The 11,450-nt window shown below is 41.2% G+C and overlaps 1 protein-coding gene across 1 annotated transcript in view; it reads right to left on the bottom strand.

Moving 5' to 3' along the window:
• TULP4 (tubby like protein 4) overlaps positions 1-11,450 on the bottom strand; it is a 128,442-nt gene that overhangs the window by 8,994 nt on the left and 107,998 nt on the right. The window contains exons 8-12 of the mRNA XM_009281556.2: positions 10,029-10,263; positions 9,391-9,535; positions 7,571-7,715; positions 6,074-6,167; positions 4,291-4,434 (exon numbers count right to left, since the gene is read on the bottom strand). Of these exons, the coding sequence (XP_009279831.1) occupies positions 4,291-4,434; positions 6,074-6,167; positions 7,571-7,715; positions 9,391-9,535; positions 10,029-10,263 (763 nt within the window). The remainder of the gene's footprint in view (positions 1-4,290; positions 4,435-6,073; positions 6,168-7,570; positions 7,716-9,390; positions 9,536-10,028; positions 10,264-11,450) is intronic.

Here is an 11,450-nt window from a genome sequence, read left to right as displayed (position 1 = left end):
TTTCATAAACCCATGCTGACTAGGCCTGATCACCTGGTTGTCCTGTACGTGCTCCGTGATGGCACTCAAGATTATCTGCTCCATAACCTTCCCCGGCACCGAGGTCAGACTGACAGGCCTGTAGTTCCCTGGATCCTCCTTCTGGCACCCGCTGCCCCGTGGGGGGATGTGCGCCCCGGCCTTCTCTGCCCCAGGGGCCCCTCACATGCGACAGTGCTGGTGGGGCCTGTGCTGTGGGGCTGCCCCAGCCCCAGGCCCAGAGGTGCAAGGGGCCGCGAGGCTGTGCTGACTGCAGCAGTTAGGCAAGTGGTTGGGTAACAGGCACTAAAATAGGGAATTTTCCTGAAGCAGTGTTTCACATATTTTTGGGTTTTCTTCAGCACTTGTGGAAGACATGCGGGCTGCTAAAAAATGTTTAACGGGAAAATTTCATGGCAGCATTGACACAAAATTCAGAAATTGTGGGGAAACTGTTTTTTAAAGCTAGTTAGAAGAAAAAAACACTGCATGTCTTTTCTACTTTGTCATTCCACTTTACCTTTGACTTTTTAAACTACCTGCTATCTTTATGTACTTGCTTAAGCGCTCTGCTGCATTCAGATGGACTGCTATCAGATCCCAAAATCAATGGATCAGACCTTAGTTTGAACAAGTAGGCCAGCCTGTCTCCACTGATTCCCGCTGTAACAGCTGGTGGTCAGCTTTAAAGTAACTTCTTGGGAGTGATGCTTCAGAGGTAAAGTTCAGAGCTCGCTTTCAGTCTACACTATGATTGCCACGGACTTTCACAGAGCAGGGAGTTTACCTGATGGGTCTGAACTACCATCCAGTTATCAGCCAATTTTAACTACTCCTACTCAAATCAATAAAAGTTTTGCTGAATCAGGACTCACTAGTTTTCAGGGAAGTTTTTTGATAATAAATACATCAACAAACAACAGAAAGGAAAATCCACTCACAGACCTGTGGCTGCTGCCAGGTCTTCTTTGCCCCTAGTCCTAGGACCACTAACGTGGCCTCCTGGCTTCCTCTAGGGCTGCTGCTACCTGATGGTGAGGCCCAAAAAAGTCCCCACTGGCCCAGGCTGACTCCCTCTAGAGCCAGTCAGGTGTCACTGTGCCATGCTGAACTGAGCTTCAGGAGGAAGATGAAATGATGCTCCTCAAGCCTGCCTTGATCTGACAGCAGTTATGAGTTTTGACTTAGACGTTTGTTGTCATCAAAAAAAAAAAGAAGTGGAGGAAAAGAAAAAGAAGGCACTGTAGAGTATCTAGTATAATGTCCTCAGACTCAATGAGCTTAGCAAAACTGGAGAATACAGACAACAGTTGGGAAAAGGGAAGTATTATTATATCTTGAGTACAGTGGGTGACAAAGCAACCAGTAACACAAAAAGAAGAAAGATGAAACAAAGAGAGGAATATGATGGAATGAAATACAGACAAAACTTATAAAAGTTCTTGAAAGAAGATTTGTAAGGAAAGATGTGAGGAAATAGATGAGAAGCCAGATGGGAAATGTAAGGGGAAGATGTGAGGAAATAGATGGGAAGCCAAAAAGATTCAAGAAGTGGGTACTGTAGTCAGGGCAACCTCAGTATCAATGTTTGGACAGGCTGCAATCAGAAACATGAAAAGAAGCAAATGTGTATAGGAAAAGTTTCCCACACGTGGTGGTGGTGAACAAGGGACAGTGAGGCAAGAAGCAATTCTGATCATTTTAAGCACAAGTATGGAGCTTGCTCAATTGCTTGCAATCCCTTTTTCAAAAAGTGGTGAGAATGATTCCAACAGGAACTACCACTGAAAAGCTGGAGTGCAGCAGGGAAATGAGGACACTGGAACTAAGTACAGGTGCAGAAGTCAAGATAAGAAGGAACAAAATGTAATAATGAGGAGAAACAGTAAATACTATATTAAAACTCTCAAGAATCTTGCAGATTCTGTATTAGTCTTCCTGTATTAAAAAAAAACCATGGAAAATGATAAGCGAGTTGCATCAGCAGGTTTATGGGAGGAAAAGAGACTAGAGTAATATTCAGGATCCTAGAGTCATATCCAGGATAATTTAAGTGTGCCAAATTCTGTGGAGACCTCTGATTTGCAAGACCAGATCAGGCAAGAGATCCATTAGTCAGGACTCCTCCAGCCGCTGCCCAGGTCCTAATTAATTTCTAATTAAAATTCCAGTCATCTACCTATGCCCTATAATTATATTTTCGATAGCATTAGGCTTCTATCAGCATCAATCACGAACATGGTAGGTGTACAGATAGGTCTGTGGCTATGCTGGCAAATTTTTATGGTAGTTCTGTTCGTTCCTTTAGAAGAAGACCGACAGCTAAACTTAACTGACCCTAAGGCAGCGTGGTTCTGTGCTCGGCTGGCAGGCCATGCTTTCATCCTGATGCCTGCAGGTTAGCAATTTATCCGCCAGAGCTTGAGGTTTAATTGTTAGCTTGGCTTGAGCAACCCAGAATGTTGCTGTCATGGGTATTAAGTGCCTTATCAAACAAAATCTCATTCGTCGAGGTGTTGCTTAATATCCCAAAGTGTTTAAATCCAATGTTTTTTTTCATTTCTCCAATGGTTTTCAATTGATTTGCTTGCATAATTTGCAAGTTAAATCAATTCACTGTCCATTTGCCTTGCCAAATCTTTACTGACTACATTAAAAAACACCTGTCCCAAGAGCACCTCACTATTAACATTCCACTGCCCAAGAGCAGCTTTCTACTATTTTTTTTTAATCTATCATCTAATCATTATTTACACTGCAATATTTTTTCCCATTTCCTTTATATGCAGGCTTTAAGAAAGGATATCCCCAAAAATGTTTTTGAAGATATAAGTAGCCTCCATTTGCTAATCAGAAATGAATTTTCAGAAGAAACTAGAAAGAAAGAAGTGGACAAGAAGACGAAGGCTGTTATGGAGGACAGTATGATTCCTGTACTGGCCTTCTCAAAGCACTGTAACTAAACTCCCTAACAATTTTCCCTACATTTGTGTGGTGTTCACCAACCTGCAATTCTGAGTATCATTTCAGCTCTTTTAATAATATAAAAGGAATTGATATTGCAGATCTAATCCAATTTTCAGGAAGGGATGCGAAGACTTTATATTAATTTTTTTTTTCTATTTAATTTTTGTATTACTTTCTGTCAGCTTGGACCATGTTTCATAATAGAAAATGTTGAGTGCTTCCTATGCATAATGTATATATGATCATCAATGTCTCTATTATTTTCTTCAGATTCTACAGGTGAATATCACGTAGACGTAAATTAGGCAAGCCAAGCCCCAAATCATGAAAGAATGGGCTTCATCTTAAGCACATGAGTATTTCCTTAGAAGTCCAGAGGACTACTCTGATGCTTGGGTCAGACACAACCTTTGGTGCTTTCAGCAGTCAAAACCTTGGTCTGAAATAATGGGATTATTTCCATTTATTTCAATAGACTCTAGCACAAGCCTTTAATTGCTTTGCAGTGCTCATACTCCTCCTCCTTAAAGGGTACTGGCATGATGCCCACTCCTGTAGTTCCAAAAACCTGTGACCTGGCAACAGGAATCCCCCACTGATGTGAAAATTCTGAAAATGTATTAATTTATCTTCTTGTCTATTATTTGTTAATTTTATTGGCATGATGAATTATTTTTTTTATTGGAGAACGTCCTGAGTACTTCCAGTCCTTTTACCTGCCACATTCACATCACCTGCATCCAAGCCTTCCCTGCACTGCTTGAATCTTCTGCTACCTTACATGTCAGTGAAATGAGAAATTCTTCCTGATCCCCCTTGTTTACAGACTACTTTACTGTTTTAGCCTCTCTGTAAGATGTGGTATTGATAAAAATCCAAATGGGCATTTATCACTTCTCAAAGGGTGACTGAGTTTTATGGGAACCTGCCCTCCAACCCAAGCTCCTATCAGCAGGCTGTGCTTTGCTGTCACAAGAATGACCCTTTGGGGCTTCCAACACATTACAGTTCTGTCCTACAAAGATGCAGAATGCAAGCCTTCAGTCTACGGAGAATTCTTAGTGGACTAAATAGAAGATGATTAATTTTCCAATGAACTTGAAAATTATATGGATTATATTTCCCACATATTTTAGAAAACAATGTCCGTAATACGTATTAGCCTTATTCTAATTCAGTTCTACAGGACCCCATCAGACTAAGGGATTTTGATTTGTATGTTTACCAGAGGGGGCTAGTGATACAAGTGATCTGTCCTCCATCTAGCTTAACCCATAACATGGCAGACCTCCAGCTCCTCCTTACCTGGTAAATCATCTTCGTCTTCGCTGAAAACATTTGGATTAAAGACAGGCAGGTTAATGTAGTCCATTGAAATCTTCCGCACTTCTGGGAGATATATTGTCATCTGTCTGGGCTGAAGATGCAGCAAACTGGTTTTATATATTACTGGAGAAAGAGTGTAACAAGAAATAAAAAAAAAAATCTGTTACACAAAGAGCTTCTAAAGCTAAGAATCAATTCAAAGCAGACAGAAGGGTTGTGACTATTTTTATCTAATATATTAATGAACAAATGCATATATGGGCCATTCTTAGCCAAATCACTATGTAACACTGCATAAACAGGATAAAAGAGATTGTTACTTTCAGCTATTTCTCTTTAAATAGAAGCAGCATCTCTGTAGTTAAATAATCTGTAGAAATAATTAATTACTTAATCTTGTATTCACATCTGTTTTTACAGAAGGAAAATAATTTTTCCATTGTACTTTTGGAACTCTTCACCACAGGATGCTACCGACTTATGAGAGTTTAGGGGAAAACTGGAAAGCTCTCAGGAAGGCAATCTGTTGAGGGTTACTACACACAAAGAAACCCCTCTTGGCTCAGGAAGTCCCTGGCACCCAAACCATTGGAGACTGGGAGAACATTTGAAGGAAGTATTACCACACACTTACTCTACACTTACATCCTTCCCTACATATCTGTCACTGATAATGAGAGAATTAGAACGACCGCTGGTCTGAACCAATAGGGTCATTCTTACACTATCTTTTGACAATCATTGCAAATGCGGACATCAGAAATTAGTAAATTACTTGAAAAAAAGTGGCTGGAACAAACCTGAGGGTTTCCATAACACTTTGTTAAGTAGAATGTGCCACTGCCCTATAGTAGTAGCACTGGTTGTCCCCAGGGTGACAACTTCCTGAGAGGACAACCTTTGCCTGGAGGCTGGGCCAGAGAAGGTCCTCTCCCCAGTAGCTGGGACTTCACCTCTTGTCCGACAGTAGTCAATATAGCCACAAAAGATATCTATTTAACTAATTCTGCATCCAGGGCATCATTATGTAGTCCTGACCTAACTATATAATGCAACACAGGAAAAAATAAGTTGTCCAAAGAGCTCGTAAAACTCCTATACTTGCATTAATATTTCAATTCAGAGCTCAGTTCTGCTAGGTGGTACCCTGTTCTTTACTTAGCCTTCTTCCTTTCAACAGGACCATCTGGGGAGAAATGGCGTACACAGAAGAAGGTCAAGAGACTAGACAACTGCTACTTTTAACGAAGGCTACCAATGTACTGATGCTCCAGCAAGAGAACCAAATGATAAGGCTATGTACCAACTTGAAGAATCTTGAGCATGATGCTGTAAGAGCTTTTTTAACATTATTTTGGTATAATTAGTAGTTAAATGACTACAAAAATCTGAGTTTTAAAAATATTTCTATTACAGTAACTTAAACCCTGCGATTTTTACAGTCTTACAAAAATTTTCTTTATCTGTTTGTGTTTTGTTCAAATAAACTGCAAAAATAAAGGTCTGGGCTTGACTGTTAATTAATCTTTTTCTTACAGCTGAGACTTAACATTTTATTGATCATCTCGTCATTGCACTCATAGATTTTAATCTCTTTTAGTTACAGTGAATTTTGTAAAATCTAATTCCTACTGTCCACAGAAAATAAGTGCTTTGTTAAAGAAGCCTTTTGATCACTTACTTAAAAAGAATCACATGGCATAAGTTTGTTGTTTGTTAGAAAGAGTTTGACATGCAAAAAATCAATAGAGTTTACTTTTACCTGCACCAAGGTTAGTTGGTAGGAAAGCAGCCAAACCCACAATTTTGAATTTCGTTCCCCAGATATTAGATGTGACCTGAGCAAGGTAGTTGTGCTGCAAAGCAAAACCAAGATCATTTTTACCTAATAAAATCTGTTATCAAGCTCGAATAAAAACCTGCAGAGCAATCAAGCTATTGCAAGGGATAATACAATTTCAGCTTCTCTTGTTTATATTTTATTGAAACAGGCTAATGTGCCTATGTAGCAACTGTTATACCCAGTCATTAAGAAGTCTCATTTTGCTTATCTGAACACCATGAGAAATGATGTATACAACAGCCACATAGGTTGATCAAAGCTGTTGAAGAACTGAACAACATGATGGCTGCTTAGTGAGAACAGGCCTGTTTTCAGACACTTGCTTCTCCTGCACAAGAGTGTGGCTATTCTGTATTTCAGGAAGTAATGCACGCTGCCCTCTGGTTCTATGCTTAGGAATCACTTTATAGAACAATAAATATGACAGAAATTAATTACTCATAATGACAAACATATTTTTCCTGGAGCTTCCAAAGCAGCTTCCCAAACCACTGCTTCCATGGTGATCAAATTATGAGTCTGAAAGACCAAGAGATTTTCTCAAAGGCCAAGAGTTACGCTGCCAATATCAGGAGCAGGATCTAAGCCTCTGGTCTCCTGCCCTATTCAAAGGACTTTTGGTCCTATCTACCAGTGCTATGTAAGTAATCTAGAATGTTTCAATATAAAGAAAAAAGTGAAAAAAACAACTGAAATGAAACAAAACAAAACTAAAAGAATGCAGGCTAGTATTAATAAAATAACCCAGACAGTTCTACAGCCTGCTAAGTTTCATTTACCCACAGGTCATGAACACCACAAAGAGCACAAAGTGCTAATTCCTTGTCTTCCTTCCAATTAAGGCTGTTCCATGTCCCTGATCTAGTTGGAAGATGTCCCTGCTCATTGCAGGGGGGTTGGACTAGATGACCTTTAAAAGGTCCCTTCCAACCCAAACGATTCTATGATTCTATGAATTATGAAATAGAGAACATGTGGCCCTCTGAAGCAAGCATTTCCTTATCTCTGCCATTCCTAGCAAAGCAGAGAACTATGGTGGCATTAGGACAGCTCTGAGAAACTGAGTAAGAAGCATTTTCACATACATTTCCAAACACCAACAAGATCACCTAGAATAAAACCTCTCACATGGATTCACATTGACAGAAGTTAGTGGTGCCAAGATTTATTAAACAATAATATAATTGATATTGATTATATCTGAGAGAGATATATATATATATGATGAAACTGATATTCCATTGACACTTTCAAATATTAACACTGAACTGGAAGATGCAATTCTCTAGTTGTTCCATCTAGTTACTGTAATTAAATGAAAAATTTTTATTAGAGATCATTGGATCTATATCACAACTTGCTGCCTCTGGAATGAGATGCAGTTGGACTCAGGTCTGGTAACAACGTGCACAATACCTGAGTAATATCTTCTAAAGGAAACTCTCTTCGGGTTAGGCTTGGAGAACCGATAGAAGGTTTCCTTATCGGTAACCTTGGTGATCTTGATATCTCCTGCGCAGCTCGTGACATCTTTGGAGATTTGCGAGCTTCTATATTGATTCTGCATATAAAGCAATAATTAGAATCATCAACGGGCATACAAAAATGCACAAAATTCATGTCTTTGAATGTAAAGAAGTAATGAAGACAACTGGTATGGTGTCCTCTAAGTGACTACTGAAGACTGTAGAGTCTACAGGCTGGAGAGTTACCGGTCAAATTTAAAGATATATAAGGCCTGACACACTCGCAGTAACTCTGACCGGATGCTTTGTGATTCATTTAACAAAGCTTACAGCAATTCTGCCAGACACAATATATCCTCCACTAATCCATGAAAAGGTGTAGGGCTGAGCTATTTCAGCTATGCAGACTTTGAGCAAAGCTTCAAGAAACGGAAACATGACACCTCAGCTGGCAGATCTCCATGTTAGTACAGCAAACCAAGGCTCCACAAACTTCATCAGTGCTCTTACTCTAAGCCAAAAGTTATTCCTACCTCCCACTATACAAAGGGGGTCATGAATAAGAAATCAAGCACCTGAAAAAGCTCACTGGTAGAAAAAATAATGAACAAAAGTTACATTTCAAAAGTATGGTCTCAGAAAACCAGGGACGCAGGAGAGCTGTTTCTCCCACGCCATTTCAGTTTTACGCTCAGGAACTGATGGTTGTTTTGTTAAGTACTACGAAACTAAAACTTTGGTATTTCACACATTATGTTCACATATAAAGGGATGCATTTGCTTTGCCTCATACTAGGACAAGCTCATAATATCAGGTCTTTGGAAAAGTGTCAGCTGCAGCTAGAAGGCATCAGGGCCTCAATCCCATAACATGAAGCTGGCAGATAGATGTCAGTGCCTATGAAAAGCATCAAAGACATCAGTGAGGCTCTGTGCAGGTGGAGGGTTCTGTCTATGTACATAATGAAGATAATGAAGAGCTGGCAGGAAAGCAACCAGACGAGTAATAAGCTTATTTTGCATATCATTACAGAAGCTCGTCAACCCAGTGTTTAGGAGGATCTGTTTGTTCATGCTGCCTTGCAAGGTCACCACAGCAGCAATGCCACCTATGCCAGATCTATGCCACCTGTGCATGGACTTATGAATTTGAAAATACTCCTGAGGAAATAAAGGCTTGAACTAGACAAGGGACCCTAAGCACAGAGGAGGTAAAAACACAGATTGTCTGAAGGACAAAATATATCCTATGGTGGCAAGAGTTTACATGTGGCAGAGGTAGTGGTTGGAAAGTTTATAAAATCTTTCTTTGAGACTGCTTGGGGAGAAGTGGTGCCCTATGTTTCCCATTACCTTTTGCCCCAGAACCTTCCCCAAAGTCCACCTCAACACCAATCTCTGAGATCACTCCAGACCTGTACACTGTAGAGGATCCCACTCCTCCAGAAGGCTCTTATCTGCCCAATGGAGCTGGCTTTTGATTTTATGAGGTGTCAAGACAGCAAGACAGGGAAAGGGAAGGGAAGGGAAGGGAAGGGAAGGGAAGGGAAGGGAAGGGAAGGGAAGGGAAGGGAAGGGAAGGGAAGGGAAGGGAAGGGAAGGGAAGGGAAGGGAAGGGAAGGGAAGGGAAGGGAAGGGAAGGGAAGGGAAGGGAAGGGAAGGGAAGGGAAGGGAAGGGAAGGGAAGGGAAGGGAAGGGAAGAGAAGGGAAGGGGAAGGGGAAGGGGAAAATCTGGGGAAAAAGAAGAAGAAATATCCAAGAAATTATTACCTGGGGAGTTTGGGTGATTTGCTAGCTCGACTAATTTTGGGAGATTTCTTTGCTGCCCAGTCATCACTCAGTTCGATGTCGCTGGAGTCCGAGCAGTTGCAGCTGTCAATCACAGTGGAAATCAAGCTGTTTCCATAGATTTCATCTATCAAGACAGGCCCCAGAAAATGTAAGTGCTGCTTCAGAAAACTGATATCAATTACAGCTATCAGTCATCAGAAGCATAAATCTGATCCACAGGCAGTAGCTGAGATAAAACTATACAGAGAAAATTAACCGTTCTTCACCCTGCCTAGTATAAACTCCAAATTTCCAATGGTTCGAACTCAAGTAAACACGATTCAGAGGGGTGAATAGCATTCAATCGACTTCAAAATTGAGACTAAAGAATATTTTCTGCTAATTAGCAATCTATTCCCCACTATTCAAAATACAAGTTCCCTTTTGTAAAACAGAAGACATGGTATAATTTCAGAGGCTTGAGCCTAGGTCATGCTAAAGATTTTTTTCACATCAGAAAAAAAAATATCAGATGCCACCTTCCATATTGCATATACAGATTTTCTTTAACTCTTGAGGATTTAATATCTGAAGTATTTCTAAATATTTTTTTATACAGAGCAACAATTCAATTCTACCTGCTTTTCCATCTGTTTTAGGATCCATGATGACAAACTCTGGCCGCAACTTGCTGATACGACGTCCTTTCAGGATAGGCACCAGTCCCCCAAGGTATTCCAGGTACAGAGTATAACATGGACCACCGACCTCTGGGTCATCTTCTGTCCGCTTCATCGTGCAGTGAAGCCGTTCATTACCAGCTGTTGGGTAGCTGACAAAATCTCTCATATTGTTTGGGTCTGGGATAGGAGGCTTAATTAAATGAAGGAAGGAAAGAGAAAGTTTCCTATAGGTTATTGGTTTTTTTTTCTGCGGTGACTTAATCCCAACACAACTAACTGAATTTGAACTTGGCAGGTCAAGATTAGTACAGGTTACTGCGTGAGTTATGCAGGACTCACATGCAAGACAGAGTGGCTGTGTATTATTTAGTCAGGTCAAAAGCAGCTGTACACAGACAACTAAAACTAGTTACATCAAAAAGGAAGGTTGGACCTGTGGTTAAAGCACTGAATTAGACAACAAACCTGTCTTCAAGTCCCGGCTCTATCACAAACTTCTCTTTTAACTTGGGTAATGTGGTCAAGTCTAAGTCTCAGAGTATCTTGTCTCTTGCTGGCCCTCCACGTGAACTTGGTCACTCAGGTTCCCATTCCTGGTTAGTATTGGTACGTGCTGTGCCACTATGCTACAATGCTGTCAGCTCTGGAAGAAGCTTGTACTTCTTATATCACTTCCAAGCACATGACCCATCTTTGCTAAGGGCCTATTTGCGTGCAGTGTGGAGAAATACGAGCACAAAGCTCACGGTGGGTTACTTTGCCCTGCTTGCCAGCACACTGTATTAATCCATGAAAAGCTCAGTCCTAAAGCAGTTGGACTGCTTTCATCTAGGACAATAAAGTCTGTATGACACAAATACTACTAACGTGTGTAAGTCAACAGTTTCTTTCAAAATGAAAGTACAAGAAAAAAAAAAGTAGGGGAAAAAAGGAGTCTCCTTAACCTGGCGAGATGGATACGGGCTGAGGAATGATCTATAATGTAGTCCTCAAGCTGGAGGGGAAAGAGGAATGTATGCAGGGAAGAGGGTGCCTTGCCAGGCACTGGAGGCATGGCTGACAATGTAGGTGGGAGTACGTGGCTGGGGGAGAGCTAGGGTAAAGTACAAAGCAGTGCTGAGGAGGCTCCAGGAACACCCATGAAACAGTAGGGGCACGTGGCTTCTGGGAACCCTGCTTCAGCCTTTCAGCTATGCAGCCCTGTGACAGCTCCCCACCCCAGCATCCACTCTAGGAGGTGACAGAAGGGTCGGCAATGACGTGCCCCCATACTGCCTCTGCCCCTCTGATCCCCGTCATGGCTCCCAGCCTTGCTACAGCCAACTGCTGCCTTCATCCCAGCCCAGCCCAGCCCAGCCCAGCCCATGCCCTCCCCTC

The sequence above is a fragment of the Aptenodytes forsteri genome, unplaced genomic scaffold (genome assembly GCF_000699145.1).
Source record: "Aptenodytes forsteri isolate BGI_AS27 unplaced genomic scaffold, ASM69914v1 Scaffold82, whole genome shotgun sequence".
Lineage (NCBI taxonomy): Eukaryota > Metazoa > Chordata > Aves > Sphenisciformes > Spheniscidae > Aptenodytes > Aptenodytes forsteri.
This window is presented reverse-complemented; position numbering and strand designations above follow the sequence as displayed.